The sequence below is a fragment of the Malaclemys terrapin genome, chromosome 6 (genome assembly GCF_027887155.1).
Source record: "Malaclemys terrapin pileata isolate rMalTer1 chromosome 6, rMalTer1.hap1, whole genome shotgun sequence".
NCBI lineage: Eukaryota > Metazoa > Chordata > Testudines > Emydidae > Malaclemys > Malaclemys terrapin.
Window position 1 is genome coordinate 113,860,138 of NC_071510.1, and position 16,191 is coordinate 113,876,328.

Sequence of the window (16,191 nt, forward strand, 5' to 3'; positions counted from 1 at the left end):
TGAGTTGCCCAGTAAGAATTGAATTTTTGTGTGTATAGCCTTTAAATGTTAAAATCAGACCCAAAGAAGACATACTATTGTATAATTTGTTCTCAGATACTTCTGTGCCTATCTTGTATCCTGCAAAATATAAAATGCTTTTTGATTAAAATTATGTTAAGGAATTCAATACAGTGTTAGCATCTGACACAGCTCAAGTAGTCAAAAGCAGGACTACAAACTACAAACAGTTAAAAAAATATAGGAAGGAAGAAATACACACTGCTGAGTTTCACAGATTTCCAATGCACAATAAAATATTTTATTTAAAAACAATGCATTCAATATTGTGTTTTGGCACGTGAGTCAATGTTGCAGGCACATTCACACCGAACAATAACATTGTGAAAAGATTCAAAATGAATCATTGCGTTCCCCCCCCACACGCACACAAACTACAGTCACAATAAATATGCAGGATTCCTCTACAAAAGGAAACAGGTTCCTTGTTCACAAATATGACAACATATTTACATGTACATTACACTGTGCAGGCCACATTCAAATCTCAGATGTGTGGCCACATCGAGTACATATTAAGTAATGCCCTGGGACCTGATCCTGATCCCACTGAAGCCAATAGTGACTTCAGTGGGAGCAAGATCAAATACCAGCTTTTGCATGCAACACATTTTGCAACATGTGCAGCTTTGCACGCCATTCACCTGAGATTATATCCTGGCCCATAATGGACATTAATACTATTTAAAAATAAATAATACTTCTAATATGGCCATTAACTAATAAATGCTTTGTTACAATTATGGCAGATCTGTTTTTAATTTTTTTATTATTATTTTTATGTTTTTTAGTGAAAACAACTCCATCAAGCATTGAACTGCATGGTCATTAGAATAAAGACACATTCATTTACAGAAAACCTGCTTTCAAAATCATTTCTTTTTGCAGCCTCCATTCACAGTTAGTTATATTTCACAATCCTCACTTTTTGGTATACTCAACTGTTAAATAAACAAAGTGATAGCCAGAATGACTTTTTTCGTGTGCCCTACGTACATGTAATATTCACTGAAAAAATGATAGGTACTAAAATGTTAAATAAAGATATATAAAGTAACAGAAGTAGTACACATACATCTCCAATTTTTATGTACAGTTTTGTTTTATGTTTTACTACTCTCCTGCCCAATCCCCAATATACAAGCTAGCATCTAGATTAGCACTGCTCCTGTGTTACACACTCACATTTCTTTGTGAGTTTACACTTGCATATGCTCACACCTTCACAGGTCTTCTTTATAGGTGGATGGCTTATACCCACTGAGAAAGGAAATAGGCATGCAGTTGCTCACATAAATTCAGTCACTGACTTTATTGAAAGCAGGATAGGCCTTTATGGACTGTGCAACAGTATCACGAACATCAACAAGTCCTGAGGTGATCAGAGCTAAGATCTTAAAACTTTAGCTCAAAAGAGCTTAGGCCCCCTATTTATAGATAAAATTCACCCTAATGGATATTGTGCGTGGAAAGCCCTCTGCGGCACCACAGACAATACTGCCCCAGAACAACATCCATCCCAACATTGTGCTCACCTAGAGACCTTATAACCCTATCCTACCTTGTCTCCATTTGCAACCTGTCCCATGGTAGGCATTCTACCCTCATGAGACAGGGCTGTATTGGTTTTGAACAGTTCATGCCCTTCTCCTTGGAACCAGTAACTATGATTCAATATTTTAAACAAAAATGTTTTGAAAATGACACACATCGGCATACAATGTCCTATATCTATGCCTTTCTAGCGAGACATTCACTTGTATTACTGGTTTCAGAGTAGCAGCCGTGTTAGTCTGTATCCGCAAAAAGAAGAACAGGAGTACTTTTGGCACCTTAGAGACTAACAAATTTATTAGAGCATAAGCTTTCGTGGACTATGCATCCGAAGAAGTGGGCTGTAGCCCACGAAAGCTTATGCTCTAATAAATTTGTTAGTCTCTAAGGTGCCACAAGTACTCCTGTTCTTCTTTTTACTTGTATTACTGCATATTTATCCTTCGCCATCAGAAATCCATTTAGATTGATATAGACAAGAAGGAATTCAGATTGCAAGAGAAAGGCAGGAAGAGTGTAGCCAACAAGATAACAAATGTAGGCATGATTTACCCTCTTCAACACCTGGGGTGGGGTGCAATTTTTGTCACTTGACACTCAAAGAATCTGATCGGCTGGAGGAAAGCAGCTGGACGAGTTGCTTTAATTTATGTGGGGTGTCCCTGTCAGTCTGCTTGGGAGATGTGGTGAGTCAGCACACTTATTGGGTGCTCCTGGCCCTGCGCCTTCCCAGTTCAACCCCATTCATTTGTTTGTCTTGGCTTTGATCTCTCCATAAAACACAACCAGAGTCTGCCACAGGGAGTAGTCATGGAGTCAGGTGCTAACCACTCACTGTAAAAGTGGCAGAATCTGGACCTTCAATGACTTTGGCTTGTGAACACAGAGGTGTCAAATAGGACCTTTGACTCTTTTCAGGTTCAGCCCCCTGAAAAGGGTTACATGAGCCATGAGTGAGACACAATAGGAAAAGGACACTGATCTCAATCCTGCAGTCCTGACACAGGCAAAACACCTGCTGTTGTCAAAGGGAGTTTACCAGCACAGATACTTCTGGATCAGGCTCTTAATGTGAATTTCTCCAACTAATTTGAAATTGGAGATTTAGGACAAGGAGAGGAACTTGATCCTGCCCTGAATGAATCATATGGGAGTCTTTCCATTCACTCCAATGAGAAGAGTATTGGCCCCCAAAATAGTGTTCCTTTTAATTTGCATAATAAATCCAGTTATTTTTGTCTCTAAACAAAAGCAGATTTGAAATACCATCTAGAAAAACAGAAGGATACAAGTAACACATTGTTTTAAAGCATGGTTTCCACATTGCAGCAAACTTGAACAAAGAATATTGATACCAAAAAGCAATTTTCTTTGGGCCTTATTGTGTCATTGATTTTGAAGCAGAACTCCCCGCTGAAATCGATGGCTCTGAAATGTTCAATGGGGTTCTGAAAAAACAATGGGGAGTTATGCGTAAAAATCAATGGTATGATATGGCCCTTTGTCAATAATTTTCTGAATTCCTGTTTCTGATATTTAAAGATATTTGTGTTTCTCACTTAGCACCTAGTGCCTCTTTCTCCCTGCTATAGCATCACAGTAGTGCTTATCAAACCACAGTTTCAAGGGCAAAATTCTCCTGTCAAGTGCCCAGAGTGGATCTCACCCCTGATAGTCTGCTCTTGGGAGTTCTTTTCCTGTGGAGAGAGCAGAACTTGGAGTCTAGTTCCACTGCATAACTTCACTGCAAGGGAGAGTGGGGAGTGAGAAACAGGCTGTAAGGGAGGCAACATTTGTTTAAACTAAACAAATTCAGCCCTGGTATAAGTGGCACAATTCCATAGTCTACTTCCTTCAACAATTAGGCATATAGTTTCAGAAGAGTGGCCTCCCTTTTACAGAGCCGTTTGTTCCCATAATTTTTGCACTTGCAATTCATTTTGTGGGTGCAAAAGAGCAGGCACAGAAACAGAATTCAGCCCTCAGATGAAAATAATAGCAAGCAAAATTATAAGGAAAAAAAAGCTGGAGATTACAGCTGTGTGGAGATTGGAAATTCCACTTTGCAAAGGATTTTGAGTTTTCAAAATTTGTTCTGATAAAGAAAGAAAACTGAACATTTCAGAATTCTGTGCAAAAGAAAATTTCAGAAAAAAAAGAATTGGGGCTGAATGAAATCTTTTGTTTCAATTTTGGCTTTTTACTTTATATTATATTATAATATATATGTAATATATAATACAAAATATAAAATTGAAACAAACACCAAAACATTTTGTTCTGAAAATGTCAAAATGGGACATTTTAACATTTTAGAAACTTTTTTCCTTTTTTTTTCTACACAATTTCATGAAGCATTTTGATTTCAAAGGAACCTCTTTTTCCAATGGAAAATGGTTCCATTGAAGTTTTTCTGACTAGCTCTACTGGAGAAATAAATCCACTTTCTGAACAGGAAATGGTAGAGCAGTGCGGAACAAAACTCCAGATCAGGACACCAACCCAAAATAGAGATTCATATCCAAATGTTGCCACTATGCTAAACAGTGGAATTCACAGTAAACTCTGATAGCATGGGACCCCATAGTGAAGTGGTTTAGGGCTGAAATTATTTCAATACACTGAAATGTACCAGAAGAAGTTTTGGATCTAGAGAATTTCTGCTTGGAGTGATGCTGCACTGTGAAAAAATGATGACTTTATTATAAGAAGATCCACCGCATTTTAAAAGATTCTGATACTCTTATTCAGATTCAGTTATACTGTACTCCATGAGTATTCCCATTGAAGTCAATGGAAAGAAGACAGTGGAATAACCCATGCAGTAAGGTGATCTTAAACTAGAAAAAAGGTGTTGGAATCTGGCCCTAAATAGATTGTTCCCCTTTGTGAAAATGTCTCTTGAAGATGCTCTATGTGACTGAATGGAAAGAACATTCATTTAGACATTCATTTAGACGAGTGCATATTTGCTTGTGATTACTTCTAATTAAATTCATTAGTAATCTAAACTTGTACATAACTATGTACCTAACTTGCACATAACTATGTTATGTAAACAATGTACAGTAGCCAAACATTGACATTGTTGGCCAATATAATTTCTTATTGTTGAGAGCCAGCAACTGAAAAATATATACAACATATTGGCCTCAGCATTAAAACAAATATGATGCTAATTGTTCATATTTACTTAATTAGATTAAAATTATAGTTTCCCACTGTTTAAATTAATAATCCATCACTTAAATTAAAATGCCAGCTACCAACTATGAACCCTCCTGCAATATTTCCTGTTTTCCAGTGACTGAGTTCCACACAGTACAAAATATGATACAATGTTTATAGAATTAGGTGTGTATTGGTGGCTGTGTGTGTATATTAAGTTAAACTAAGAATATTCTATTATACATAGCAGTGAATTAAGAATGGACTTAGCTTCCATGGTGAACACACACACACTGTACAATCCAATAGTAAGGTACATTGGAAAAGATTATTTGACGTTCCTAGTTAATAATTAGTGCAGAACCCTACCCTTCATAATTCTCATTCTTCCTTTTTGAAAAATATGTAAATAATGTTTTCACCTTCCTTAGACACAGGCACCCAGAAAAAGACAATTGTTCAGAACTTAATTCTTGGGCTGTTGCTCCTCTCTTACCCCTTCTGCACCCCAAGCTGCGATAACTGGGCTTACAAATTTACCTGAATTGTGAGTTCCATTGTAAAAAGTCAGTGTACGTTCATAAGATGTCACAATAGCAACAAATTTTGATGGGAAAAGGTACGAAATGGAGAAAGACTGAATTAGTCCATACAAAAAGGCCTACTGATACAACTCAAGGACTGTGTTAAGATCCTGCTTGTAAGCAAGAAAAGTGTGGAACCAGAAATTAGTGAACCAAAATTGTTGTGCCAGAAGTAGGCCTAATTGGTGGATGAAATAATGAGGGGATGTGCTATTCCACCCACTATTCCTTTTTGGGGTCCTTAAAAGAAAAAGACTTTGGGGAGAAAAATTTCTACTGGAGCAAGCTTCACCATCATGGCTGCCACCCCACCATCTCCTGGACCCCTGGGTCTTCATCATCCTGATCTTGAGAGATGTCCTGACCAGACCATGCCAGAGAGAGAGAACACAGAACACACCACCACCTCTGCTTGGCTCCAGCTGAATCCCAAACACCATCTGGGATGAAATAGGATCAAACTTTAACAATAGTATCAGGAACAACAGCTCCAGCCCATCTCAACTATCTTCATCAATTTTTTCCCAAAAGGACAGTTATTACCATTTTTGGTACCGTCTAATGACTATCAAACAAAGATTTTTCTTCCTTCTAAAAATTCTCTTCAGCTAAAGGGAAAGAGAACAAGGGATGTTGTTAACATGAAAACCTTACTTAATACTTTACATTTTGCATCCTTTAACTGTTTTTCTCTCTTTGCTTTATCTTTAATAAAAGGTTAAAAGGGATATTTAATAATGTGGTTGCCACGGTACTAAGCAGGCTGAGGTTTCTGTATACCAAACCCCAAACCTTGTTTAACACTGTTTAATATTGGACAGTGACTGGATTATACCATAGCAATCACACCCACAGTGTAACATGGCAGATTAGGAGTTACAAGGGATGGGTCCAATCCTGAAGACCTTTACTCATCTGACTTCACTAGGACTAGTCAGAAGGTAGAGGTTTGCAGGGCTGGGCCCTAGCTCCTTAACCTGGGTATATCGTAGTTTGTAAGCTCTTTGGGGGCAGGGACTGTCTTTTTGTCCTGTGTTGGAACATTGGCTAGCACAATGGAGAACTAATCCCTGATTGGGGACCTCACATGCTATTGCAATGCAAATAATAAATAAAATAGCAATAATTAATCATATGGAGCCATGATACATTGGCACCTCACCATTATGAGGCCACTTAATAACAACACCTGTAATAAGTAAAACTCTAGTGTATGAATTCTTAAGAATAGCGAGCAGGACAGACAAAGATATCAGGAAAGCAGATGCAGGCTTCCACAACTGGGCAAGAAACTTTAGCAATAATGCGATTTCTAAACAGGAGAGTGTGAAGTCATCCATTAACACTATGATGGAATACTCTATACTCTGTGAGTTTGGATATAGGCTAACCTTCTCCTGAACACTTTCAGTTTTAAGTTTCTATTTACAAAACAAACCCAGCAAATTGTTGGTGATTTATGTCCTCTCCAGGAATCAAAGAAGAATTTTGAAAATGGTTTTAAAACTCTTGCTGTTTCAGGATCTCCATTCAGTGAATGGGGCTGGCGTCCTTCACTGGTGGAAATACCACTTTAAGAACAATGCATAGCACAGGCTGAGTTTGATGATGCAAAGTCAGCTGGATAGCATTTGCTTTTCCACCAGAGGCATTGGGATTCAGAGTTTTTTAAAGTTGTTGCAAGGTGGCTCCGTGCTCCCCTCACATGGGAATCCTGAGAGAGGTGAAAACTTAGAAATGGAGCTAACACTCCCATTAACCTGATTAGGGCCAGAATTTCACCCTAACTCTCAGGCAGATTTTCACTCAGAAAAGAACTCAGGGAGAAATTCCTATTGAAATCAAAGGCAAAACTCCCACTGAGTTCATTAGGGTCAGCATTTCACCATGGATGCTGAGGGGATTATGCCAAATAAAGCAGTGGTCCCCATTTCCATCCTTCTCCAGTCCCGGCATGGCCATCTCAAGCCAAGGTGCAGAGGTTTCAGTGGATTCCATGGAGGAGGGAGACCATTCCTCACTGATTAGAACATTATTTATATTACCCTGGAGTTTTCCATTCTTAAATTCTATTTTTATTTTGTAGATGAATCTTTGAAAAATTAAGATAGCAGCATGTGTGGTGTTTTACATCATTATCACAGATACCTCCAGGACTTAGTTATTCTTCACTTGAAGCCATACAAAATAATATAAAATTGTTAGAATATTTTGAAGCATAATGGTTTTAATTTAAAAATATTAGAATCAATTGGCCTGAGACATAATGGCCAATGTTTTCAAAGTTAGGCCCCAAAAGTTAGGTCCCTACATAAGTTGCCTGATTTTTAAAGTGGTTTAGAAACCTGCATCTCCCATGGACTTCAGTGAATGTTTAATTACCTAAATATGGAATTAGGTGATTAACTTTTGGCACCTAAATTTGAAAATTTTAGCCAGTAATTTTAATCTGTTCCCATTGTTGGCATTGATCTTATCCTCACTGCTCCCAAATAAAAAAACCTATCAAAGATTTTTGTTGAATTATGTTTCATCATTACACTTTTTTTTTAGACATAACTATATACACTTGTTCAGGAGCAATGTAATGGTTACCCTGGTTTCTGCACATCTTTTTTAATCTTGATACATGGAGAGGGAGCAACAGGATGGGGTATAGTATTTCCAGTATGGATGCCACTTTTGGAACATATCACAATGTATCACCCGAACACATAGAATAACTATGCTTGAGGTACAGTAGAACTACAAGGAAAAAGAAACAATATATGTGAAAATCTAATTTCTATCTTGAACCCTGATCCTGTAATTATCTGCATGGGTGGACTCCAGAGGCCGCACAGAGCTCATTGCAGGACTAGGGCTTTGGTTGGTAGTGCAATGGGCTATGGAGTAGAAAACCCATTTTTTGCAGTGGCTTTAGAATATGTGGGTTAGGCTTGTGAAGACTGGGAGTGCAGCAATAACACTGATGAAGGGGAGTTTAGGAATAGAGGAGCCTAGGTCAAAGAGACTATTACAAACTGTGCTCCTCCTCCAAAGGATCTATATTCCTCAAATCACTGTCAGCCCCCTTTGGGGATGTTTGGATAGGATTAGGAAGGGCCTCCTCATCACAGAATAGAATTTTAAAAAATTGTATTATTAATCTTGATACATTAATTTTAAAATCAAACAGCCAAATTCTGTTACACTGATGTTAATGACAACATTCCCATAGATTTAAATGGGTCCGTCTCTAGGATTTGTCTCAAACTGAATTAAAACACTGAAGTAACCTAAGAACAATTTATGTATCTAGTTATGACAAGGCCCATCACTTTAATACTAGTCCTAGGAAAATGTAAAATACAAGACCACAGATGATATGCAAGCTGTGAAAATCAGAGTTCATTCTAAAGAACTATAACTTGATAGTAAATGGAAATGTTAATTAGCTTTCTCCAATTAGCCATGGCAACATGTGTATGTTTCACTACTAATAGTAATAGCTGTAAGATAAGCAAAATATTTTAAACTAACGGTTCTAATTCTAATCTGCAGGGAACATTAAAATTTGTAGGTTAGAGGCATTTAGTGTAATGTTAAAATATATATATGAAAATATTTTAAAACATGTATTTAGTAGCATATCTATAAATGCAAAATATCTATCTTAAAGAGTTTAAACTTTTCTGGTCCATGAATAGTGTCAGTACATTTTGATAAACACTTCTGCATTGCTAAATATGCTGAAACTTTTTGATGAGCTGTGATAAGGGCTATTAAAAAGCATCTTTATATTATGGAAAATATTTTAGGTTTTTTTCTTTTTTTTTAGAATTATATTTTAAAGAATGTTTAATTCAATTTTGGGCACTTTTTAAACAATCATTTGGCACTTCAAGTTTTAAGTTCTTAGGCACAATGTGACAAAGTCAGTTTAGTTAGTCCTTCACCATGCATTTTGTAGAGCAGCTGGAATTCTGCAGGCAGCTGGTGGGACTCCTGCCACTTGGTAGTGAACTTTGTTCCTTTTTTATCGTAGTAATGGTATGGGAGGTCTTCCCTGGTGTTAGGATCAAATCCAAATGGCCAAAACCCATACAAGTGGATCTCTTCACATATTGCAGAAGCAAGGGTATACATAAGAATACCTGTGCTCAGTCGCTTGGGTGACAAATGTTTATTTTTCCAGTACCTGTGAAATAATAAGCAGAGGCTGATTCAGGTACAAATTCTGTATATGACGATTTATAAAAAAACAAGATGGTGGGTGGAGAATGTCAATATTCATAAGTGATCATATGAATAATATTAGGGTTACTATTCAGGTTAGGCCTTATTAAAAAAGCATGAGTATAACATACTGTTACTGAAAACGCTATCCTTGCACAAGTTTATCACAGACTTTTTTGTGCCTCTCTGCAATGGTGTCCATTAGGACATCGGTTTGTTAGTCCCCAATCCTGCAAAGCAGTCCCTGTCTGCAGAAAGATCCCTTCACTTTTGCAGAACCCCACTGACACCATCTGGGCTACACATGGGCTTCTGTTTGCCTATGTGGAGGCAACTGCAGGATCATGGTCTTAGGGTTAAATTAACCCTTGTGCAGACAGCCATTACAAGGCTATGCACTACTTATGCCAATATTATTGCATTGCATTTACAGTCTTCAACCTGAACAAGAGTGCCTAGAATTTAAACTACTCTGAACTGCAACCCTGCTTATGTCAAGTCACCTTGTTTATATGATGAATTTGGCTATAGGCTGGCTTATAATACCTACAGCAAAAGTTGATAGTGCTCTAGTGCTATATTCATTGTGTGATTCACCCTTGTGCAGTGGGACAGCACAAAACCCATGCAACCACTTACATCCCACTTATGCTGAATTAAATGCCACATTGACCTTGTGCTACTCTTTTGCACGGGTGGGAATTTCACCTTAAGGGAGCAATTGTGCTTCTCATTGAAGTCAATGGCAAAACTTCAATTGCCTTCAATGGGAGCAGAATTAGGTCCTAACCTTTAGACATTGTACATCAGGTGAATTGTGAATGAAAAATCAATAAAGTAGTTGATTAGTGATATATGTTTCAATGAGTGAAATACATGAAAAATACAAACCTGTTGACATGCTGCATTATATTTCCTGGCCAAGCCAGCTGGACCTTTAATTGCCCTCTATGCTCAACAAAGAAGTCAACCAATGTTCTTGTAACAGTTGCTGAAGTGTGGAAGAAAAAAGCTGGGATCCAAAGAATGGCCCCATCAAGCTTTTTTAAACTTAGAAAAAAGTTATTGCGATCCTGAATGGTCAAAAGATTGTTGTAATACTTTTCCAGGATGCTGGGATTGAAGGTTGTAAGGTTGGTTTTCCTTCCAACATCTTTTTGGAAAGCCTCAGTTGGAGCAAAGTTGCAACGAAAAACAAAATCAGACTTATCTATTTCTTGTCCACACTGACTCCCTGTAAGGATTCCACTATTTCCAACAACAGCACAAATGTTATAATGCTTATTCAAGACAGGTGAGACATCTGGAAGCAGTGATCTGAAGTTATTGCTAATAGAGAAAACATACTTATGGCTGGAATAATCATAATGCATCAGCTGTCCAATCCGAACACTATTCTTGGTCAAAGAAAAATTTTTTATTACATCAACATGCTGGAGAATTCCTTGCCTAAAATAAAATACAAAAAAAAAAACAAAATAAAACATTTCTTTATATTTCTCTCCTTTATACAAAATAGAGGTTTTCTTTCTTATGTCATGATTGGTTTTATTTAAAACAACTGGAGTAAAGTTATTCCAGCTGAGGGTTGCAATGCAACAGCTTTCAAATGGATATGAACTGACAAGAGTTGTGAGACCAGATCCTCAAACCTTCATAACTCCACTGACTTTAATGGAGGACGCTGATTTGCATCAGTTGAGGATCTGGCCCAGAATAATACCGACATTATAATACTTGATTAATTCTTAAGTTTGAGGCATACGATTGTAACTGTGTACTGTTTACATGGGATGAAATTCACTGCTGTGCAGAGCCTCAGCAAAAAGACTAAATCCTATTTAAACCCGAACTTGAGGGCAATGCCTGGGCCTTGTACTGATCCTCTGGATAGGAGTAAATTTCACCCATGGTAGTGAACAGAAGTGCTTTGGTGAGACTGGATAGCTCTCATAAGCCAAGATGTACTTAAAACAAAATGAAGCAGTCAAGAATATTCAATTGTATTAACAGTAATGTAGCTAAATTTTTAATACAAGTGCTTCTTGTACCTCATTAAGAAGCTTTGAGTCACAAAACAAATGACATTCAACTGTCTCCCCTTACGTAAACATAATACCGTAATATCTCATTTGGACAAGCAAACTGGAATTTTTAAAAGGGCTATTATGAATCCTAAAAACACTCTGGAATTTCGCCTGCAGTGGATAAAACTAGAAAATGAACCATTACTGCTTTATTTGCTCATGTTTATGAAAAACAAACAACCTCTCTTCCAGCTCGCCATCCTCAAATGTCTAAGCATTAATGGAATCCCAGTGGGTACCCTAATTATGGTCTATTGATAACAGACAAATGCAAGGCAGATCTTGAGGCATTAACTAACATCAACATAGAGGTGCAGCTGAGCTATTTATTTAAGGGTAGACTGTGCTGCAAGAGCACAGGCCATAGTGGTGGCACATTGTGATGTCATTACTGGAACACCCCAGGGAAGAACCACAATTTCCTCTCTGCTCCTCTCTGGCCCCTGAAGAGTTGTAATTTAGTGTTGGGCTATACCAGCCATAAATTATTTTCCACAGCCCCAACACTGCTGTGTTGGCTAGAGACCAAAGAGTAGAGGGAGTGGAGCCAAAGTTCACCACTTCTCCTACCCATTCCAAGGAAACAGTTAGTGGACACATTGGTCAGCTCTCTCCTTTGTGCCAAAACCCATTACCAGGTGGGCTGCATAGGGTGTTAAGAAAGTTCTTACTCCTCTGCCTGGTTGTGTAATCCAAGCTACAATCTAGCCTTTAAAAACACTGGGCAATTTTCAGGCAAAATTTGTATTCTTATAATGTTATTGGCCCAGATTGTGGCATCAATCTCTAAGCAGAAATTTCCATGAACAAGATCAATGGCTAAACACATATAGAAAGAAAGAAAGAAAGAAAGAAAGAAAGAAAGAAAGAAAGAAGACTGGCCCACCATTTACCAGCATTAGTATCACAAGTTGAAGAAGAGCATCAATGATAGACTAAAAGGCATTTCACCTAATATTAAATTCTTGCAAATGTTGAGTTTTGAGGAAATGAAGGGAACTGAGGAATAATTTCCATTGCCATGTTGTCATCTTGTTAAATGGAATTTGGTGAAGTTGAGGTGAAAATCATTATGGAAAAAATTAATTTTAATTGGATCAGAAATGTTTCCATCATGTTCTCCATGTTTTAGACAACCAGAAACAGCTATGGTTATAAAGAAAGAGCTAGTCTGCATTTTTACAGAATTACTGGTTGCTAATTGGCTGAGAAGTTCCACTGAAACATTTTTTGTATTTTAATAAATATAATATTTGATAAATTATATATTGAGTCTTATTTTTTTTAATTCTCTTGAAATAATAGCAAATTAATTATCATTTTGATAAACCTGGTTACATCGTATTAGTATAATAGTAATATTCCATTGCTGTAAAACAGCTTCTGTTCTTTAATGAAATAATAAATTACCCTAAGACAGTGATGTATTTTATTTTGTATTTTTTTTAAACACTTCACCTTGTTGGGAAATGTTCGGACTCACTCTGTGTCTCAAAAGTTCTGGTAAGTTACTCAGAATTCAGTATTTATAATTTCCTGATTATATTTTCTAAATATACACCAACCACAGGTACATAGGGAGAGGGATAATTGCACTACATGGGGCTAGACTAGAGCCCCATGCCTAAGAAAACAGTCCCTTGGTTTGATTCTCTCTCACCTTTGATGTAAGAATGCTGTTCTATTAAACGTCCATTTGGAAGGCTTTTCCTGCAGCTCGTGTGTCAAAGAATTTGTAATCGGTACAAACGAAGGGTCCAGAAACTTCAGTGCAAACTGGGACCTGAAAAATGAGCACGCACGCAGGTACACACACGGAATTAACAAATTGTTCAGGGCTGAGTTTAAAGATTCTGTCTGTTTTAGTGCGGATGACTTAATGGGCAGGGAACTAACTGAGCAAAATCTCCATTTCCCCCTCATAGTCTGGTCTCCCTGTTTAAATCAATCTGAACGAAAGAGACTTTACACATTTCTATGCACTGCAGAATTCATAAAATGGCCGTCAAAAATATTACTGTGCTGGAATTGAAGTCAAACAGATGGGCAGGTTCAGAGCGTAAATCAGCACCACGGACAGCGATCGACCAGCAGGCAGTCTCCAGCAGCTAGCCCCGCTCCCTGGGCCTGGGTTATTATGATAAGAGGGTTCTGCCTGTTCATTTCATCCTGCTTTCCTGTCTCTTTTCTCTCTCTCCCCCACTCCCCCAAGCCTCAGAAACTCCAGCAGTTTAACAACTCTCCTTCCCTCTCCACCAGAGTGTCCCGCATTTCTCTGAGGGATTGGGCTTGTACTCTGCCCTTATTCAGAAAGCTCAGCACTGTAGGGTAGGGAAGGGAATCTCTCTTCATGTGTTCCTAAGAAGATGCAACGGGCTTTGCACACGGACTGCATCAGCCAGCACAGAGCGTTTTTACAAGGAGTTCCAGCCCCACCGATATGACCCAGACCCGTTCGCCTCTCGTCAGGCTCAACCCCTCGGATTTCCGGGGGATGCTGCAGCGTGGTCTCTTCGGTACCCCCATCAAGTGCAAAGCAGAATCCAAAGCGCCATACAAGATGGGGATCTGAGCCACTTTTTTTCTCTCTCCAGCCGAAGAACAGCAGGCTGGGGAGGAAGGAGAGCTGGGAACCGCTCTGGGTGCTGGGGGTCCAGAGAGCATCTTGTGCCCTGAGCCTGGAGCCCTCTGCCGGGAGTGGCTTTGCGCTGGACCCGGGGCTGGAATCTCCCTGGTGGGGGGAATTGCAAAGGGGGGAGGGTTGCAAGGGAAGACGTGTGGGGGGGGGGGACTCCCAGCCTTTCCCCACCTCAATCCAGGGGACCAGGGCGCCTGCGCCATTAGCTCGCCCCCTGGAATATATATGAACCGGGCGTGGAGCCACCATGATCATCAACTAACATGAGTCTTTCCCCCAAGTCAGTCAGCAGCATCCTCCCCACCACACAGACCAAGGGGCCCTGTGGTTTTGGCCACTGGTGGGAAAGCCCAGAGCAGAGCGAGCACATCGATTGACTCGCAGGGTGTTATTTCATTTTAAAAGCAACGATCAAAGGGTGCCTGGGCGAACGGGGAAAGCCAAGATGCAGGACTCTCCCCCCCCCCCCCGGGTGCATCCATCCGCCTTAAAACGGAGCGAGAAACAGCAGGCACTTACCTGAATCCAGCATGGAACATGTACATTCTGGGCACCCCCGAGCTGGCATATCTGGGAGTGGTGAAGATATTGTCCTTTTTCAGGGACACGTAGCTGATGAGGGATAAGATCAGCAGAGCCACGCTGAGCATCACCAGCCCCAGCACACTAGCCACCCGGACCATTTTGCAATTTCTCATGCCTGGGAAAGCAATGGAGTTGCAAGGGGTGGGGTGGGGTGGGGGGATGGGGTGGGGGAGAAGCTAGAGAAACCGGCCCATTGGCGTTACAGCGAGCGAGCTGCGATGGCGCTGTGTGTGTCGCGGGGGGAGGGCGGGGGAGGCAACTCCGAGAGACAATCCGGAGCCACGGGAGCTGCGAGCGGGCACGAGGCAGAATCACAAATAAAATGGAGGGTTCGGAGCTGCAGGCGGCGCTGAAATGGCAGCCGGCTGAGCCGGGGCGCCGCTGCCCCTCAGGCCAGGCCCGTTCCCGCTGGCGGGGCTGGGGGTAGAGCGCTACCGGGCAGTGCGGGCACCGGCGGGCATTAATGAACCTTAATCTCCCAAACAGCCTGTGGGGCGCGGCGCTAATGAACGTAGGAGCCACGGTGGCCACACGCTGCCGGGTGGGGCTGCATGCAGATGGGTGGGGAGGGATGCAGATAGCTGCAGGCCCCGCGCCTTCCGGCAGAACCCCCCCCCCCGGGTCCCCCACGAGAGCCCCCCCATTCAACGCCCGAGCCCCCCGTCCCCCACGCCAGAACCCTCCCCACGCCCGAGCCCCGCTGACACCGCCCGAACCCCCCCGTTTTCCCCACCAGAGTCCCCCCATTCAACGCCCGAGCCCCCCTCACACCGCCCGAACCCCGTCCCCCACGCCAGAACCCACCCCACGCCCGAGCCACGCTCACACCGCCCGAACCCCCCCCGTTTCCCCCACCAGAGCCCCCCCATTCAACGCCCGAGCCCCCCTCACATCACCCGAACCCTCCCCACGCCCGAGCCCCGCTCACACCGCCCGAACCCCCCCGTTTTCCCCACCAGAGTCCCCCCATTCAACGCCCGAGCCCCCCTCACACCACCCGAACCCCGTCCCGCACGCCAGAACCCTCCCCACGCCCGAGCCACGCTCACACCGCCCGAACCCCCCCCGTTTCCCCCACCAGAGCCCCCCCATTCAACGCCCGAGCCCCCCTCACATCACCCGAACCCTCCCCACGCCCGAGCCCCGCTCACACCGCCCGAACCCCCCCGTTTTCCCCACCAGAGTCCCCCCATTCAACGCCCGAGCCCCCCTCACACCACCCGAACCCCGTCCCGCACGCCAGAACCCTCCCCACGCCCGAGCCACGCTCACACCGCCCAAACCCCCCCGTTTCCCC

General features: G+C 41.4%; 1 protein-coding gene across 2 annotated transcripts; it reads right to left on the reverse strand.

Annotated features, from left to right (window-relative positions):
* Positions 1-1,946: 1,946 nt before the first annotated feature.
* ST8SIA3 (ST8 alpha-N-acetyl-neuraminide alpha-2,8-sialyltransferase 3) lies at positions 1,947-15,007 on the reverse strand. 2 transcript variants are annotated; one of them, XM_054033102.1, is made up of 5 exons: positions 14,829-14,978; positions 13,332-13,454; positions 10,476-11,033; positions 9,503-9,546; positions 1,947-5,806 (listed from the first exon to the last, which is right to left on the reverse strand). In XM_054033102.1, the coding sequence occupies exons 1-5, from the start codon at positions 14,957-14,959 to the stop codon at positions 5,661-5,663; spliced, it is 1,002 nt and encodes a 333-aa protein (XP_053889077.1). In that variant the 5' UTR covers positions 14,960-14,978; the 3' UTR covers positions 1,947-5,660. The 2 variants fall into 2 exon arrangements, with proteins under 2 accessions (XP_053889077.1, XP_053889076.1); XM_054033101.1 differs by having other exon boundaries at positions 1,947-9,546; positions 14,829-15,007.
* Positions 15,008-16,191: the final 1,184 nt, after the last annotated feature.